This window comes from Culex quinquefasciatus, chromosome 1 (genome assembly GCF_015732765.1).
Source record: "Culex quinquefasciatus strain JHB chromosome 1, VPISU_Cqui_1.0_pri_paternal, whole genome shotgun sequence".
NCBI lineage: Eukaryota > Metazoa > Arthropoda > Insecta > Diptera > Culicidae > Culex > Culex quinquefasciatus.
Window position 1 is genome coordinate 29,443,109 of NC_051861.1, and position 19,719 is coordinate 29,462,827.

The 19,719-nt window shown below is 36.1% G+C and overlaps 2 protein-coding genes across 2 annotated transcripts; one reads left to right on the forward strand and one right to left on the reverse strand.

The window, feature by feature from the left end:
• Nucleotides 1-42: 42 nt before the first annotated feature.
• Nucleotides 43-1,359, reverse strand: LOC6040676 (WD repeat-containing protein 91). Its single transcript, XM_038259578.1, has 3 exons — nucleotides 973-1,359; nucleotides 767-907; nucleotides 43-709 (listed from the first exon to the last, which is right to left on the reverse strand). Exons 1-3 carry the CDS (start codon nucleotides 1,214-1,216, stop codon nucleotides 138-140), a joined length of 957 nt encoding a protein of 318 aa, XP_038115506.1. The 5' UTR covers nucleotides 1,217-1,359; the 3' UTR covers nucleotides 43-137.
• Nucleotides 1,360-4,129: 2,770 nt separating this feature from the next.
• On the forward strand, nucleotides 4,130-4,864 carry LOC6038061 (ER membrane protein complex subunit 6). Its single transcript, XM_001847852.2, has 2 exons — nucleotides 4,130-4,387; nucleotides 4,455-4,864. The coding sequence occupies exons 1-2, from the start codon at nucleotides 4,249-4,251 to the stop codon at nucleotides 4,661-4,663; spliced, it is 348 nt and encodes a 115-aa protein (XP_001847904.1). The 5' UTR covers nucleotides 4,130-4,248; the 3' UTR covers nucleotides 4,664-4,864.
• The last annotated feature ends 14,855 nt before the right edge of the window (nucleotides 4,865-19,719 follow it).

Here is a 19,719-nt window from a genome sequence, read left to right on the forward strand (position 1 = left end):
CAAGTTCTTTCAATTCTATCCGAAATTTGTGATCTCCCGATGTTTACTGAGTAATAATTACGAGATCCTTTATTCCATAACACAATAAATTCGCTAAACACACTCACAAAAAGATAACAATTACTCACGTCACTCCCTTAGCTATGAATCCAGTTGCCACGACTTCCAACGCTTCCCGAGCGTTTCTTGTTCCTCTCGGATGCGGTGTCCTTCCGTCCCAGCACCGGACTCCCGCCCGAGCTGATGTTCTTGATCAGCGACTTGAGTCCGCGAGCCTGCGATTCCGCCGCACTGCCAATGTTGTTCGATTCCTGCGCGATGATGTAGAAATCGTCGACGATGTGCGCCGGCGGAGGAATGTCAAAGGGCGCGATGTCGTTCAGGGTTTGCTGGCTACCGGAGATGGGTCGCGAGTAGCGCGTCTTGCCGTCCAGCGTGGACAGACGCGATTGGTGCGAGGAACCGGCGCCGGAACCGGACTGCTGGGGCTGGATGGATTGTAGTTTGGCGCGGAGCTGGGCGTTCTCTTCCTGCAGCTTCCGCAGCAGACTGCTCTCGGCTTCCACCTTGGAAATGGTCGGCTGGGGCATGCACTGGTAGATCGTGGAGAGGAAGTTGTGCAGCGAAATAAGCAGCGTGTCCTGCCACTGCTTGGTGAAGCACACGGCAAACGCGGAATGCTCCTCGGGGTTTTTGCAGAAGGGAAAGTCTGGAAGGAAATAAAAATTATTATTTCACCTTCAAGAAGCCAAAATACCAAACATACAGAACCACTCCTTCCACTCGCTTTGGGATACCAGCTCCGGAGCCAACTTCGCGAAGAACTCGTTGATCTTGTCCGGTTTGCTGGACAAATAAGCAATAACAAGATACAATTTCAGGATCGATTGCTCCAACTTGTTCACAGCTGAAAAAAAGATCATCCAATCAATTCATTACACAATCGACATAACAGTAACTGTTGAAACTCACCCGCCGTAAAACTGTGCTCCAGGTTGCGAAACAGGTGGTTGTTCAAGTGCGCCCACAGATCCCGGCATCCCTGCAGATCGTGCGTTTGGATCAGCTGCATCAGTTGATCAATTAGCTTATCAACCCGGAAGGATTTGTCTTTGTCGTTTTTCAGCTCGTTGTCGAAGGATTTTAGCGTGCTGGAAAATCCCCGAAACAGCACGTACTCCCGAACCAGGCCGTCCGTGTAGTTGATGTGGGCCATTGGGACGGGATGTTGCGGGGGTCAGGAAATCACGCAGGAATAATTTAAAAACTTCGGAAAATTTAATTTGCGAAATTTTTGGAAATCACTAGTCTTGCAAAACTTGCGAAAACTTTCTTGTTTATGTTTATTTTATAAGGGTGGGCGTAACTTAAACGTTGATGTCATCAAGATAGATGCCGAATTGGTTACCTTCATCTCCAATATTTACAGTCCAGACTCTATTATCCGAAAATCTTGGAAAAATTTTACTTCGGATAATCCAACCAAGAAATTAATTTTTATTTGACTGTCTTATTTTTGTTTGTTGAGCTTTAGTATGATCCTGAAATTAGGGGAACAGCATCTAATTCCAGCGTGCCTCTAATGTTGCCATATCAGCACTTTGACATTCAATTGCAGCTCATTAAAAGCGTTTTCAACTGAAATCGAGTGTTAAACAGCCTAATAAGAAGTTGTCTAGGAAGTTGTAATTAAATTAACTCAACCATTAAATATTGAAAAACATATTTTTTTTATTTTACAGGCATTCATTCAAATTTGGCTAAAATAGGGTCGCAACTTTGGAAACAATGTAAATGGGCCAATGGTAAAGTGTCAATCGAAAGTCTATCCTGCTCACGTTAGTTGATGTTTACTTTAGGAATGAGTAGGATAGACTTTTTGTTTACGCTTCTACATTGGCCCATTTACATTGTTTTGCTTGAAATATAAAAAATCAAATATTTCTGATATTTATTTCTAGCAAAACAACTGAATGGGCGAATGTGATTTTGTAAGTTGTGGACGTACAAAGGGTTGAAATTGGTATGCAAACCGAGGTGCAAACTAAAAAAGTATCAAACGAAAAAGTGACCAACAATCGGGTATTGAGTGTAGCAGGATTCTGACAGAACCAGCTACGCTAGTATATTTCGTGACTGGGTAGAAGCTGAATTTTTACCTGCCAAACATATGAAAACTTCTCCTTTTTCTGGCGGAAAGAACAAAATTAAATTTAAATTAAATTTTGATGAATAATATTTTCGGATGAGCTTTCAAAAAGCCGTACGAGCCACCGTGACCTTATATTCGTTTTTCAACAAATTGTTTCAAAATTTCATTTATTTTTTTGTTTGGGTACTTAAAAGACGTGTAGATGAACAATCTTAGGCATTTTTGACATTGGTTTTTCGTAAGTTGGTCGAATACCGATGCAAAAAAGGCTTTGGCTCTTACGTCTTTTTGAAAACTAATCCGAGTATAGAGCTATCTAAGCCCGATCTCACGCACACTAGCATACCATTTGTTTTGGCGGGTACAAATTTTAATCTAAAAACCCTTCGTGTACAAACACGCAATACATGCTCACGTAGATAGCTCTATTATTTGTGTTAGCCTGTGATTAACAGAGCAGCGAGTCAGACGTGCGTCCCTCACACACCAAAAAAGTGCTAAAAAGTGCAAAAAATGCCTCACGGCAAGAAAAAGAGGCGGTCCCTCGGGCGGTCCTCACCAGCAGGATCGGCAGATTTGTAGAAGCTAAATAATGCCGAAGCGCTACCTGCAAAGCCAGGCAGTTTGAGCAAGGACGCTCAAAATTCGTCTGGAAACCAGTTCGCTACCCTCCCTGTGGACGTGAGCGAGAAGGAAGAATTTGAAGGACGGGAAAAGTTGCCACCCATTTTTGTGAAAACGTCGTCATCGGATTCGGTGCGAAAGTGGCTGACCGGATTTATCAAACCTTGTGCTTTACGAGCTTCCATTCGCTTGTGTGCTGATGGACTCAAAATTCTGCTACCTACCAGAAAGGATTACAACTACGTTCGGAATTTCTTGAACAACACAAAGATTGAATACTACAGCCATGACGATCCAGGTAAACGCCCCATGAAACAGGTCTTCCGAGGCCTGTACGACATTAATGTGAGTGTGTTGAAAGAAGAGCTCAAAACTCTTAAGTTGAACGTGATCGAAGTCTTCAAGATGACGAGACACAACAAGGACATCAAGTATCGTGATCAACTGTACCTGGTTCATCTCGAGAAAGGATCGACAACGCCGTCTGAAAAGCTCCTTCTTGACAGCTCGTTCCAAGGGGACCATAGTTGATCCATCGAAAAAATGTTGTCTTGTCAAAAAAAAATTTGCATTAAAATGAAAAAAAGTGATCAGAAATGGTTTTTAATCGTGTTTTTTACCGTTGTACATAAAAATTGACATAGGGCTTTAGTACCCAATTGCGGTGGCGACCATTCGACCAAGAATCGAAGCTGCCCAAAACGAGCTGAGTTTGAGAAAATTCGGCAGCAAGCGACGACGAGGCACCAACCAAATCGCCGCAAAAAACCACCAGCATTTATGGACGTGGATTTTCCCGCATTGGCGTCACCTGGAGCGGAATCTGTTCCGTAACCGAGGGAAAACCAATCAGCATCAACGGATAAATGCAGCAGAGACCTGTTTTCACCACAAGAACTTCTGAACATTTTCATCGAGATGACACCAACACTGCAGTGGTTGCAAAACTCGTGCGGAACAAGCGAGAACGCTTGGAGGATTTATTTTGAAATACAGTTCGTAGTTTACTCGTTTTAATGATTTTGAATATTTCAATGAATTTACTTTTTTTAGTTTTAAGTTAGGATTAGTTGTTTAAGTTATTTTTTTCTTTTTTACTCAAATGTATTCGATTCAATGCAAACATGTAAAACAATTTGAAGTAAATAAATGAATGTGAACAGTTAATAATAAAACGAAAAATATAATGAAATGAAATGAATGTAAATGAAATGTAATTATTATAAGAATGTTCAATAAAGACATATTTAATTTCAAAAAAAATCTATTATTTGTTTTTTCCCGTTCAAGTCCCGTTTTTCCCATCGTGCAAGGGTGGCGCTAACTTTGACGTTTGCGCACTACACACGCAGCTGATTTTTCTCCAACCTGTCAAAGAATCTAAAACCAAAACAACTCGCGATTTCTTTTCGTAGCTCGGCGGAAAAAATATTTTTTGAAAACGTGCAAGTAATTTATTTGAAAAAATAAAAATGGCTTCTTCCCGGGTAAAAACGCGCGAAACCAAGACGGGCGAAATCATCGCGTACAGTGAGGCCGCAATCCGGAACAACGCGTCCGCCGTGGAGTACTGCCGAACGTCGATGGCCGCCCTGTCCGGAAGCACCGCTGGTAAGTGGCTTTGATTAAAACTTGTTAAGCTTGAGCGATAACTTTTGCATTGATTCTCCTGCCCTAGGTGTCCTCGGCCTAACTGGAATCATCGGTTTTCTGTTTTACGTGCTGGCCGTGCTCGGTATGTGGTGTATGCTGCTGCTCAAGTCCGGCTCGAACTGGCAAAAATATTTTATCAGCCGGAAGAGTCTGCTGACCAACGGGTTTCTCGGAGGGCTCTGCACGTACGTACTGTTTTGGACCTTTTTGTACGGGATGGTGCATGTGTACTAGCACAGGAAAGAAACACTTGCAGTTTTAATCGACGAAAAGCATTTTGCGGGGAGGGTTCAAATTTTAGGCAAACATGAGCTAAATAAAGAGGGGTTCTACTTTGTTTGTACGATTCTAAGCAAATAGAGGAAACCAGAAGGGAGAAACAATAAACAAACACATATTAGCGTAATTCGTTTCGTAATAAATGTATAACCGGTACTTGGGCAGGTGTGTTGCAACCTTTGGAGGTAGAATGGAAAGAAAATCCTTACTGTTGGCACCTGTGTTTGCTTTTCCACTCTGCATCTTTGTATTTCCAATTACAATTATCCATCCAAATTTATTTTGAGTAAGAAGCATTTTGGATGTTTTTTTTTAAGTCCAATGTAGACTTAATTCTGATTTTTTGCTATTTCACTATCGTTGAAAATATCCAAAAGCACCCAAAAGCAAAAAAAATCTTGTACGGTGAGACTGATTTTTTTTTAAATTTATAAATACTATATGTACAGGTCCACACACTTAAAAAATATTTAATTTTAATATTTATTTTTAAACTAGTAAGAAATGGTTCTCCATATTATTACTTTTTATTATTTTTTTCTACTCTCTCAATAGAGAACGAGTTGTGGCGCTATAACTGCCGTTCTACGCATAATTGTCCCATGTCAGTTTTGGACGATTTTGACTTTATGACATTTTTAAGTTTAGTCTGATGTCTGGGGCAACATTTGAAAGGGGCGGTACGACATTGCTCTTACGGCCTTTCATTACACGCGTTTAAATGGGACGAAAGGCCGTAAGAGCAATGTCGTACCGCCCCTTTCAAATGTTGCTCCAGATGTGTACTTTAAGAAAAACACATAAAATCTGGTACTTTGTTTGGAAACTCATTAAAAACAACACCAAGTAAGTTTGTTCCAACGTTAAACTTCTACGCATAATTGTCCCACCAAGTATTTTCTTACACGGAATCATTAGTTTTACTAAGCATTATGTCTTTTTTACCTGTTGCATAGCAAGAGAATCACAAATAAGGGTGATAAACGTAACTGGGGCGATTAGGGACACATAGGGCGAATAGGAACCCACGGGACAATTATGCGTAGAAACACAGAAATCGGTCGAAAATTTTCAATCGCCATTTTCTCATTTGCACTTTTTTGAACATGGGACAATTATGCGTAGAACGGCAGATAACCACGGCAAAAAGTGTCCAGGGCATTTGTGGAAATACGATGTCCCATCCAAGAGGGTCTCGGAGCACCAAAACTCCCAACGATCCCCACGTTTCTTCCTCCCCTGTAGATTCAGAAATGTATTGTGGTATGAACATTCGTGCTCAAACTCAATCCACTTTAATGAATCATCTTTGCGGTAAACTTTACGCAGTTGGCCTGGCCACATTAACGTTTTGTGATGTTTCAAAGAAATTTATTGCATTGGGGCACTGCAAATGTAAATAATGGCAAGAGGATGCTATGCGTTTATCAACCTGAGGCATTTTCCAGGATGCCCTCGAAGACTGGCTGCGCTAGGGTTGGATAAGATTAGATTAGATGAGTTATTTCTCGGTCTTTTTGTGTGAAAGTGTTTAGTAAACATATGAAACAAAATAGCTTGTTTTGTAATTAATTTGAAATGAAAACTAAATTTGTGACATTCAAACAATGTCTCCGATTATTGTTCCTGTAATATTGACTCAAAGAAAGTCGACTGTATTTACTGAAAGTTATTTTTAAAGGAATGTTTGCTATTATTCGATCATCAAAAAAGATACATTTGAAAAAAAATATCCAACTTTCAAAAAAAAAAACCAATCACAATATACTCGTAAGTCCAATCTAAAAACTGTATTGGTTAAAAAAACATTAGTTATTAAAAAGCTTTTCAAGTGTTAACTAATATAAATTCCATGAAAGTGCTTTGCGGATGAATATTCACGGGTTTTACCGAAAATTTCAAAATTTCAGGGATTTCACGCTGGGTTGACCACTACTGCCTAAATTTTTTGAGGAATTTTATTTTTCCCTTGTTAACGAGGTAATTTTGAGCAACTTTTGTTCTACCAAAAATTTTACTTCTCTTGTTTTATAGTTTTCTTATTTAATTTTTAGTATTTTAATTTGCATTTATCTTGTTTTGTTTATGTTTGTTTCTTATAGTATTTGGCTTACTCTACCACCTGCTATCATTACCTTTTCATGTTTTTTTGTTTTTTTTTTATGCTTTTATAGTCACTTTCTCAATCTTTTGCTTGTTTTTCACATTTTCTTCTATAGAACGATATCATTATCATTAAAATTGTAAAAAAATGCTTAAAGGCAAAGGTCTGGTACACTACCAACATTACCTCATACTTAATTTCACAAAATATAGAGAAAATGTTAGTAAAAAACACAGCCAAAGTTGACCCCAGAAAAAATGACATTTTTTAAACATTGGCAAAGTCACATAAAACAAGTCTTAACTTCCAAACAGACAATTTTCTTAAAATTTAAGAGTTTTTTTCCAAAGCTTTTTACTGATCAAAAATTGGTTGAAAGTTTGATTTTTGGTGAATTTTTAGATCGGAGGGTTTAAGAAGAATACATTACTTGTTCGGTAACTGGGCTGAGAACATAGCCCAGTCACCGAATGCTGCTCGATAACTGGGCTGAACGAAAAACAACGAGGGGATCTCCGATGCATAATATTTTCCTGATGAAATATAAAAATAAAAGTTAATGCATTTATTTACAATGCTTACTTTTCATATTCCATTAATTGTGACTTGAAATAAAATTTTGAAAAAAGTTTTTTTCATTTATTGAACATGATTTTTGCATCCATTAACCCCTCGGTCATTTTGGTTTGTTTTGGTTTTTTGACGTGTGTCTGCTTTTTAACTGGGCTACGGCCCAGTTATCGAGCGCCCAGTTAAAAAGCAGCCCAGTTAAACAACGCCCAGTTACCGAACAACTACTGTATAACAAATCAATGACAGAAAGGCACCAGTATTATAGAATTGTAAAAAATTTATAATCTGACAACTGGGCGAGCAGGTACACAGTGCAAAAATCATGGCTAATATCTGGTTTTATTTTTGAAAAGGTCCAAAAAACCAAATTTTCAGTTTTTGCTTTTTGGGTGTTTTTTAATACCCCTTACTTAAGGCGGTTTCAAAAATTATTGGACCTTCTCAAAAAAAAAAAAAAACTCCAGATATCACATCTGGGAATGAGTACATCTTTAATGTCAGAAAAAGAGGTGTTATGTGTTTTTTTAATGTTAAAATTTTCCTCTTTTTCGTAATAATGCCACTTTTCCAGTCTAAATTGATGTAATACCTTCTAAAATTACACTTTTTTTAACTGTGTACATCTAGTACTGTAGAACAAATGGTGATAGCTAGGTGACACCCACGTTTTTCGGGATCATGCATAAACCACGTTGAGCCTTTTCGCCAAAATCTTTAAAAAGGCTCTCTTTGAGGAAACTAAAATTGTTTATATTCATAAAACATGTAATTTACTTCGACCTGAATCATCCTCTTTCATCAAAATTAGCAAGTAGAATTAAAAAGTTTTTTTTTTCTAAAAACAAGAAACACAAAAAAAAACTTGATTAATTGAGCACTGGTAAAAATCAACTCATACCAATTTCAATCAAAAAGCTGTTCCAGCGCATCCTTTTTTTGTGAAAAACTATCCTTTTTCATGCCTGGTGGCAATACTCGAAATAACCTCGCAAGCAAACCCCCAAGACAAAAGAGGATATCCTTTTCCAGCTTTACAACGATCGCACGACGTGATCCGCGTCGTTTACGATTCACACTCGATTGACTCGATGTTGGATATTTGATACATATTTTTCAACTGACTAGCTAGAAAAGGCCAACTGACTCGGCGGTGGTGCGTCCGTGGTCATCGATACTTTATTTCTTCCTTCCATTTGCTGGTGCGTTTTCCCGGACTCCCGAATGTTGGTCCAACTGTCAGACGTCCGACGGGGGTGAGTTAGGTCAGTTTCGGACTGTTATCCCTTTCCTGATTACTTCTTCCGGATTAAATTTAGTACCGGCGGATGATTAAATTTCCTCTTACTAATTGTAGAAGAAACTACACCCAACCAAAGACAAATAAACTCGACGAGATTTGATTTACACCCGCCGGTGAAAATTAATCTCCCACTTTGCTCTCGAATCTTTCTCCCACGTGCAATTCAACCAGCAAATTGTTATCTTTAGCATCTTTTATTTACACAGTCGTTCCGCTCCGCCTCGGATAGGTATTAATTTACACACACAATTAATAATAGCCTTGGTGGTGTGCTCGGTTAGTGGTAGCATATTTTTCCACTCCCATTTCTCTCACATCAGCATAATAGCGGCATAAAACGCATCATTGCGGTGGCTAATCTTCCCTCTTTCATCCCTTGTTGCGTTTTGTGAAGGCCCGAACCCTGCCTTGGTGAGTTGCGAAAGGATCCAAACTTAATCATCCCTTATTTTGTCAAACCGTCATTCGAGAGGATGAGTCGTTCCGAAAATCTCATTGAGTAAACACGATTGTAGAAGGGTGTACATTAGCCTGTCCCATTTTGAGGTCATGTCGAGGAATTTCAGGTGCTCACTTCTTAAATGATAGATTATGATGTTAGGAACAATGTTTTCTTAGACAAGAAAAAATAATAAAATACTTTCTCGCACCCCCTAGTCGATTTACTGAAAAAAGTCACTTTTTTGAACAAATTTTATAAAATCGCTTGGAATCAATACAAAAACTGTTTCGATCAGGTGTGTATTATCTTCAAACGATAGGTTTTTGTCCATAGATTAAGATGCACTATCAATATTGGACCAAAATTTAAGTTTTTGGACTCTCCCAGGCGGATTTGTGTCGAAAAAATCGCATTTTTTCGAAACTTTTTTCAGAAATGTTCATTTAATTTAGGGTAGCCAATTTTTCCCAGGTAAACCAATACATGCAGCTTATAGGAAATTTCATGGCAAACATTTTTCCCTCTAAGAAAATCCAATTTCGACACTCCAGAGCCGAGATATTTGAGTTTTAGTGAGGAAAAAAGTGCCAATTTTCAAAATTTCTCAGTATTCAGAAGCAAGGCCTACTAATTACACGATGTAGCAAGCATATGTCTCAAAGGTCAGGGTATGCTTTTTTATAGTAATTTTAGCCGCTGAATTCGAATCTGAAATCAAATTTCGTGTAAACAGTGATGTTTTGTAGCTACACCCTTTTGGAATGTTATTTGCGTGTTTAAGAGGCAGTTTTTGTAAATATTGCTCGGTTTGTTCTAGAGGTCGTATCGAGGTGCTCCGATTTGGATGAAACTTTCAGCGTTTGTTTGTCTATACATGAGATGAACTCATGCCAAATATGAGCCCTCTACGACAAAGGGAAGTGGGGTAAAACGGGCTTTGAAGGTTGAGGTCCAAAAAACATAAAAAAATCTTAAAATTTCTCGCATTTTAGTAAAATTTCATCAATTCCAACTCTCTTAGATGCATTCGAAAAGTCTTTTGAAGCACTTCAAAATGAGCCATAGACATCCAGGATTGGTTTAAATTTTTCTCATAGTTTTTGCAAATTACTGTTAAAAATTGTTTTTTTTAACCTCAATATCTTTTTGCAACAGCCATACTCTTTTAGTTCATGGACTATAAGCCTACGGTAATTACTTTTTGGCCAATCGCAGTTTTTCTCATAGTTTTTTGATTTTTCTATAACAAACATTTTACAACGTTAGTTATTGTCCTGTAGGCATCCATAGCGGCACTTTTTAGTCCACTTTTGTCATATTCCAAATCATCGGAAAATTCAAACTTCAATGCCCGTTTTACCCCACTTCCCTTTGTCGTAGAGGGCTCATATTTGGCATGAGTTCATCTCATGTATAGACAAACAAACGCTGAAAGTTTCATCCATATCGGAGCACCTCGATACGACCTCTAGAACAAACCGAGCAATATTTACAAAAATTGCCTCTTAAACACGCAAATAACATTCCAAAAAGGTGTAGCTCCAAAACATCACTGTTTACACGAAATTTGATTTCAGATTCGGATTCAGCGGCCAAAATTACTATAAAAAAGAATACCCTGACCTTTGAGACATATGCTTGCTACATCGTGTAATTAGTAGGCCTTGCTTCTGAATACTGAGAAATTTTGAAAATTGGCACTTTTTTCCTCACTAAAACTCAAATATCTCGGCTCTGGAGTGTCGAAATTGGATTTTCTTAGAGGGAAAAATGTTCGCCATGAAATTTCCTATAAGCTGCATGTATTGGTTTACCTGGGAAAAATAGGCTACCCTAAATTAAATGAACATTTCTGAAAAAAGTTTCGAAAAAATGCGATTTTTTCGACACAAATCCGCCTGGGAGAGTCCAAAAACTTAAATTTTGGTCCAATATTGATAGTGCATCTTAATCTATGGACAAAAACCTATCGTTTGAAGATAATACACACGTGATCGAAACAGTTTTTGTATTGATTCCAAGCGATTTTAGAAAATTTGTTCAAAAAAGTGACTTTTTTCAGTAAATCGACTAGGGGGTGCGAGAAAGTATTTTATTATTTTTTCTTGTCTAAGAAAACATTGTTCCTAACATCATAATCTATCATTTAAGAAGTGAGCACCTGAAATTCCTCGACATGACCTCAAAATGGGACAGGCTAGTGTACATTTGATTTTAAAAATGGTGTAGGGTATATGACCCTATTTTGGACCTAGTACCTATTTTGGACCTATTTTTATTAATCGAGGTGGTTTAGGCTTTTAAAGTACGAATTCACTGAATCCAACCAACAGAAAGTGTAAGCTGGATCGTTTTGTAGCTTACCTCTTCCAAAAATGTTAACATTTTTGATTATTTCCGCTTTTTCAGCCACTTTTTCCAATGCCATTCGTATTTCCTACCATTTTCCTAGCACCTAGATTGGGTCCAAAAATTCCAGCCTCGTTGCTTATCAGATTTGGCTCGCGACACCTTGATGATTTTTTCTGTTTTGCACTGACACCAAGCAATTTCGCCCGGTTTCCGAGCAATGTAACTGTTGTTTATTTAATTCTTTTATGTTTTTCATCACTAAACCATTGAAATAATTATTCTATTATCGAAAAAAACACAATTCAAAATATTTTTTTTAAATCAGCCGCGTTGGATCAGTTTTTGGACCTACTTTGCCGTCGGTTCAAGGCTATCACCAACACATGTATAACAAGGTGTTGCCAGTTTAGTTTATCAATTTATTTCGATATTTCATTGAAATTAATTGATAATTTTTAATTTAATATTTTGAATTGAATTTCTTTACTGTAATTATTTGAAAGAAATCTAAGTTTTAAAATGCAAATGATTAACAGAAACAACGAAAATATGTTTTTTATACGATAAAAATGCAAATTGATGATAGAGATTTAGATGATTGTTAGGACCGATTGCAAAGTATCCCAAAATTTAAAGTGATGTTGATTTATTTTTGTCTTAACATCATTATCACCAATTTAGCTGCATATATTTTTAAGTTTTGCTTCAAAAAAATGCAAACTGGCTACCCTGTTGGAATTGAAGGGGAAACGATTGAAAAACCTAAAGGGTCTAGTTCATTTAATCGTTAGCTGTCACTGTGACAGAAGCTGTCAACATTGCTTACGAGTGGTTTTTGAAAAAGTCGTATGAATTAAATTTTAAAAATCTTGAGTTAGTTTTAAAAAGATCCTAAGAGCTAGTTATAAACAAATCAATTTTTCGATCAGCTCTCGATCAATTTACGTATAATAAATAAAAAATCCACAACTTCAAAATGCTCTTTACTGAAAAACAAACAAAATTTGGTTTGAAAAAAAAAAAACAAATAAGTGTCGGAGATCGTGATGGCTGTTACGACTTATTGCAAACTAATCAGAGAAATATTCATATGGAAAAAAATGGCACCATGTTAGAAACACAATTAAACCAGCTAGAAAAATAAAAATCATCGAAAAAAAAAATAGCAAAAGAGGTGCGATGTTAACTTTATGAAGTTTATGATTTGAGACATATCTGATTACCGTAAATTTGGGTGACTTTGATAGGTTTGAGATTTTTCCGCAAAATGAAGAGTACAAATTAAATAGGTACGGAATGGTATGGAATCATACTGACCGTGGTAGAGAAGTGCTCAAAGTATCTCATGAAGAACTTTTCATGAAATTTTTAAAAGTTAAAAAAATTAGTTAACAATAATTGAGAAAATGTTGATAAATAGCATTATTTTAATCTTCTCAAAGTGTCATGATTTTCTCAATGAACATAATTTTGAATCATAAAACGGAATGCAGTTTCGGATTTTTCAGACAATCTTCTACTAGGAAAAGGTAAAATAAGTTTGTGAATAATAAGTCTTATTGAATATTATTTGTTTTTGAAAGATAATTTAAAAAAAATCTCGCAATTTAAAGGCATTTTCAGTAAAACAAATTTCATATAAAATGTGAAGACTTTTGATTCGTTCTTTGAATTCAGTTAAACATGTAATATAAATGTATAATTTAATAAACAAAACTAGTTTCAACGAATTTCAGGCAAGGTTCTGAATTTTTAACAATTTTACCTAAAACTTATATGTATAAGGTTTAAAAGCTTATAAACTTATTTAACTAAATATTGACATAAACGATTTTCTTAAAAATTATATCAGCAACCTAAGTGATGGTAAGTTCGAAGTAAACATAATGTTTGAACACTTCAAATCTGCTTTTAACAAAGCAAACTATGACTATCAAAGACACCCTGGTATTCAAACAAAGATTTTTTCAAATATTGCATTGTTTTTAAAAGTGCAACATGTAGTTAAACTTTTTGTCAAGCAACTGTAAAGTTTAACATGACAGATGAGAAAGTTTCACACCAAGTTACAAGCTATTATCTCCCTTTAAAATTTCTTGATTGTTTAATAATATTTGAACTTAAGCTCTGCGTAAAATTTAGAACCTTTTTTCATTGTAACTTGTTATGTATTGTGTATTTATCTCTCTCATTCATTTCATTTTAAGTTAAGGTGTTTTATTGCGACTAATAACGGGTTGTCTTATATGTTCTAATGCTTGAACAATTAGTTCGTAAGAATACGCAAATTGTAAATAGGACAGAGACCTGCTAAAAAAGCGTGAGTTTCCATTCAATATAATAAAAACACGTTTTCAAATTCTAATCCATTGTTTTATCATAATTATTTAATTTCTGGAATAAATATTTTCCTAATTATAATCGTGGATAGGCCCTTTGGTTTATCAAACCAAGTTTCTGTAAGTGTACGTGTTGCCGCCGCACGCCGCAGTTCGAGTTGTCCAAATTTCAACCAATCAGAGTGTAGGTCCAAAATAGGTTCAGCGATGTCCCCAAAATACATTCAATAAGTCCAAAAAGCATCCAAAAAATGTTTTACTCGAAATGCTTATAACAATGAAATGGTTAAATTATTTCCAAATTTCAATAGTACACTTTGTGAAGCATAAATTAAAGCACAAAACAATCCTGAAACGAGCCAAATTAGTTAGACCGTTGATGAAAACAATGCGAAATATGTTGACGCTTTGCATAGTAGGTCCAAAATAGGGCCGTATACCCTATTTGATTTAAAGTGTTCAAATGTTAATCTTCATTTTAAAATTTGAAAGTTTCGTTTTTAGATATTTTTGTTTCACTGCAATGTTTTATTAAAATTTTAACAAATATTTAATGTAGTGTGAATATTGTAATTCGAAAAGGCATACATAAAATAGGGGGTTAAATAGGGTATTTGTCCCTATTTTGGGCCTGGTACCTATTTTGGGTTTACCAAACTTAATTCAACAGAATTGAGCATTTCACCAAATCTGGCAGAAATCTGCCACTTGATAATGATACGTGCAGTCATTATCTTCATTTTGGTGGGCAAGAATAATTTACTTTTTCCTTCTAAATTAGAAATAAAGCAATAAAAATAGCACTCTTCACTTTTTTCTTGGCAAATCGCTGATTGACCATTAGGGCGAAAATTTTCACCACTTTTGCTTACCGCTTGTTGACACTCAGCGCCCGGCTTTCATCGCTCAGCACACGAATGAGAGCCGTCCCCCGAATCTCCAACCACCGGTAATATATTTTTTTTTTGGTGGGTTGCACAATCCCATTGAAAAAACAATCACTAAAATCTAGCAAAACATTGTAATAGGGCCAAAGCCGAAGTGTAAACAAAGAGTCTATCTTGCTCGTTCCTAATGTAAACATCAACTGACGTGAACAGGATAGGGTTTTTGTTTACACTTCGGCTTCGGTCCTTTTACATTGTTTTGCTTGAAATAACTGATTAATAACTTCGTCCATTTAGGAGAGAATAGAGTTATCTACGTGCGCATTTATTGCTTGTACGTACACGAAAAAGATTGAGGTTAAATTTTGTACCCGCCAGCAAAACAAATGGGGTGCTAGTGTGCGTGAGCTCGGGCTTAGATAACTCTATAGAGCTATCTAAGCCAGATCTCACACACACTAGCACACCATTTGTTTTGCTGGCTGGTACAAAATTTAACCTCACTTTTTTTCGTGTACGTACACGCAATACATGCGCATGTAGATAACTCTATGGCTCTATGTTCAGTCCATTTGACACTTCTACAAATTGTGACAGTGTGTGTGCGCTTTTCACAAGTTACAGTGTTTCTTGCATATTACGGGCTTGTTGTTTGGCTACGCAACAAATGTTTTATTTTGTTTAAAACTCGTAAAGAATGATATATATCATGTCCAAGCTAATTATGCACGTAATGCAAGTGAAATCAATCGTTCTAATGTTGATTTGTGTCTTAAAACATCACAATGATTGAGTATGTTTGCCGACCGAATTTGTGCGGCTGTACTGTACGAGCTGGGGCTGAATTGTACGTCAAAAACGCTTCGAGATTTCAACCAATCAGAAGGTAGGCCGAAAATATGTACAAAGAAGGTCGTATTCTAGAAGCAATATCTCCAAAATAGGGACAAAAATGTTTCAGTTTCTCGGGCTTATACAGAAATATTAAGTATTTTCGTCAAAAATGTGATTAAATAAGAGCATTAGCATTCAAAAACCAACTTATTCATGTAATAAAAGCAAGTCTGCCTATAGTAGTCTTTGAGAGTACATCAAATTAAAAGTGCGCTCGGCTTAGTAGGCCCAAAATAGGGACAAATACCCTACAAAAAATATATATATCAAAAAGCAAAGGCAAAAAGGCAAAAGAATTTAACGAAAAAAGGTAACAAACAAAAAAGTCGTAAAACACAAAAGAAAAAGGGAAAAATAAAAGAAGTAGAGGAAAAGGGAACATCAGCAACAAAAAAAGCAGGGCGAGTTTTGACGAGTTTAGCTAGGATTGTAGTTGCTCTTCAAAATAGTTTATATATTTTTTTAAGAAATGTATAAACTCTTGATTGACTGTTTTTCAAAAAGTAAAACAAAACTGTCAATACTCGTTGAGCTGATGTTAGTAAAGTCACCCCAACGTACGGTTTCCAAACGCAATTTAATCAATCACACTCTTTAACATCAAGTAGCACGGATCATCAGAACAGAGTAGACGTGCAACAATATGGTTGAACCACGCTTGTCGTCGCCTACTGTAATGGCTTTATAAAAGTTAAGCACGTGTTTTGCGGAAAATTACACTGATTATCGCGACGAGATATCTCTACCGGAAGGACCAGTCAGTGTGTGTCTTCCTTTCTGGTGCTTTGATTTGGAGAAAAGTTACATCGTTTACCCTTGTGGGAAATGTAAATAATATCCGTGCGGCCGTCGGCCGATGGACGCATCCTCCCGCGGATGATTCGAATGACAAGATAATTCGATTGGAATCACTGTAATTTGATAGCAATTTGTGGCTTTGGCTGTAGAGCAACGGCGCCTGTCGCGTTGCTCGAGTCTATTGAGGGCGAATGTTTGCGTTCCCATAAGGATCGTCGGAGTTTTAAAAAATATTGCCTATTTTGAGTTTTCAATGAAATGTTAAATAAATCCGAAAATGAAGGAAACAAATTATTTCTCGAATAAAGAGTCGCTCTTTCCACCTCACACTTTGTTTGAAATGTGCTATTTTGCACGAAATTGGCACCGGCTAAGTTTTCAATACCACCACCACATAGCAAAGTAGCGGCGGTGGCATAACAAAAATAAAGAAAATTCGCTCCTTGGCGGGCTTCACTAATCAATAACATGTTTTCCCCGGTTTTATGCTATGCTTTTCTACCTAGTGGCTACGTCATCCGTCTCGCAAATACACAATTTGCAGAATAGAATAAACAGCGGTTGGTTACCTTGCTTACTTGGGTGTGTAAAGGAAGTTTGCAGCTATTGTTGTCAAGTTACCCTACGCTGCTATTTTTTTTAATTAATTGTGTTCAAATTTTATTTCATTGAAATAGCTACTTAAAAAAGGACATTCATCAATTTAATTCTGCTCATTTCTATTCAAAAGTAACTCATTTACATTAGAGGTTCTCAACCTCTTTCGTTATATTCCTACCCTAACAAATTTTGAGATGTCCCCAAAAAAATTAAATAAAAGAATAAAAGTAGAAATTACAACGACATAAACTTTGAAAAATATTTGCAACGGCCTTATTGAAATATTACAGTTTTTCAAAAGAAAAACATTTCGTCGCCGTCGTGCTTACTAACAGACATGCATCCGCTCTAACTCCTCTTTTAGAAGAACTTGTTTGGCATTTCACGTAGAAGATACCCAGCATGTTGTGCCAGTGATTAGAATACGCTAATTACGCTTGTCTTTTAGGCTCCCGAAGACCCTGAGAGATTATTTTGAAACCCAACTGAGATATAGGTTAAGAACTCTTAATTGCACTCAAAGAGCTTTTAAGAAGTTCTTCTTGAGAGCTTAAGAGAACATTTACAGAAAATTATAGCTAAAATCGGGTTTTCCAATGAACCAATGTTTTCTACACATTATTCAAGCCAAAAACAAGAGATTTTTACCTAGCAACAAGCATAACATTGCTTTAAACGAAAATGCCATCTAGAACAAGCTGAGTGCCGTTAAAAAGAGCTCATAGTGCCGATGCATGTCTGCTTACTAGTCGTACGTGCATTTTGGGCCAAATTGAGTTAAGAACGCCATTTTGTGCAGCTCACAATGCCTCATATTTTGACCTTCACAGGTCCCCAAAATTCGATTTCAATCCTGAGATATTCGATAAAAACCGAAAAAGCTCCGCGGATTTTTGTCACTTTTCATATGAAAGAAGTTTCAATCTTGTCGGGATTTTCGTGCTATCTTGTCACTCCCTGAAAATTTAGGTAAGTGTGACAATTGGCCAAAAAGATTTCAGGTCAGGATGCGTTTGACACACGTACAAGTGAGACTACCGTAAACATTTTGTAATTATAACTCGGGACTCCGGCAACCAAATTCAACCAAACTAAGGGACAATGCACAGAATGGTCAACCAAACAAAACGTGTTTTTTATTGTTTACATTGCGTGCTCTCGTTTTTGTTTATTCAAGGTCAAACATTAAAACCCGTTTTTCTCGAAACGTCGAAATGGCGGGTGCGACATGATAGCACGACAGCATCGATTTGTGAAATATTGAAGTAGCGTTTTTCTTTCCTAAAATTTAATTGTTTGTTTTCAAATAGCAAGATGAGAGAATACAGAATATATAGTAAGACGCATTTTTATAACATAATAGCGCATTTTATTTATAAAGACAGAACCTTTTGTAAAAAAATCCCATCACCCCATTTTTTCAACATTTCCTGATTCTAAAAGTTATAGGTAGCCAGAAAAGACAAAAAACAAGTATCGGTAATTGTACTAATTATGAAAAACGCACTAAGATTCTGGTGCAAAAATATCTAGATAAGATTGAGAATTCAGGGCAGAGAAAAACGACAAATCATGGCAAAACGTTAGTTAAGTACCGTAAACTGGGGTAACATTGATAGAAATTTGATCTGACCACTAATTTTCATACATCCAATGGAACAGTAACATTGTTGCATATATGTTTGATAATAAGTTATCCTTTAACGCTTACATACTCAAAATTTTAAAAAAATGTTAAGATTTTAATTTGACGGGCATTTCAAAAACCTATCAAGGTCACCCCAGTTTACGGTAGTCTAAACTCGGCAAAACAACACATCAGAAATACTCAAGATAAAAAGATAAATAAAAAAGTATTTTTTCGCGTTTTTTTAATTTTCATTTTTTGATTTGCATGAAACTTTGTCTATGCGTTCCCTATGTCAAAAGACAATGTTGGGGGCTGGTCATACAAAATGGATATGTAAATGTTTGAAATTCTGTGTCTTGAGAAGGGATTCTCTGATCGATTTGGTGTCTTCGGCAAAGTTGTAGTTTATGATTAGGACTTTACGGAAAAAATAAAAACGACTGAGCCGATGATGCAAAATCTGGTTTAGAAGGTATGATTTTTTTGAAAAAAAATCATGTTTTTAGGAAAATATCGAAAACCTAGAATTTTTTTAAATCACTTTTTAAAGCAAAATTAAATTGGCAATCGAATAGTACTTTAATTTTTTATGATAAAATGTATAATTTTCAAGTCTAGAATAAATTTTCAAATCAACCTATGTGTCATGGATTTCCTATGCAGATAGAACCTTATGAAATTTAATCTAGAAGTTAGGCCGCTGCAAATATTTTTCAAAGTTTATGCCCCCCTTCACAATTAGCCTGAATAATCAGGGGGCAAAAAAAAATATTTTTTCGAAAAACTTCAAAATTTTAATGAAAATTAAAGTTTAATCAACTGAAAACAAGTTATAATGCATTTCCCGCGTTTATAATCATATTTAGCATGCTTGAACTCCTTTGAAAGCATTTTAAATTTTCATAAAATACCAAAGTACAGTCTCATGAAAGTTTTTTTTTCGAAAAAAAAATCCGTCAATACCTAGATATTTTTAAAACTAATGATTGGAAAGAAACTGTATGCCTGTAAAATGCATTTTAAAACACTTTTTTCATTCAAATGTTGAAACCTAGGCTTGTAATTTCAATTTTTTTGCCACCCTTGCTGCAA

What these genes read in the sequence shown, in the direction of transcription:
- LOC6040676 (XM_038259578.1), bottom strand. Translation starts at nt 1,216, where the DNA reads ATGGCCCACATCAACTACACGGACGGCCTGGTTCGGGAGTACGTGCTG. An exon ending in GGAGCACAGTTTTACGGCGG is followed by an intron (nt 908 to 972) that starts GTGAGTTTCAAC and finishes TCTTTTTTTCAG; the next exon opens with CTGTGAACAAGTTGGAGCAA. An exon ending in CGAGTGGAAGGAGTGGTTCT is followed by an intron (nt 710 to 766) that starts GTATGTTTGGTA and finishes ATTTCCTTCCAG; the next exon opens with ACTTTCCCTTCTGCAAAAAC.
- LOC6038061 (XM_001847852.2), top strand. Translation starts at nt 4,249, where the DNA reads ATGGCTTCTTCCCGGGTAAAAACGCGCGAAACCAAGACGGGCGAAATC. An exon ending in CCTGTCCGGAAGCACCGCTG is followed by an intron (nt 4,388 to 4,454) that starts GTAAGTGGCTTT and finishes CTCCTGCCCTAG; the next exon opens with GTGTCCTCGGCCTAACTGGA.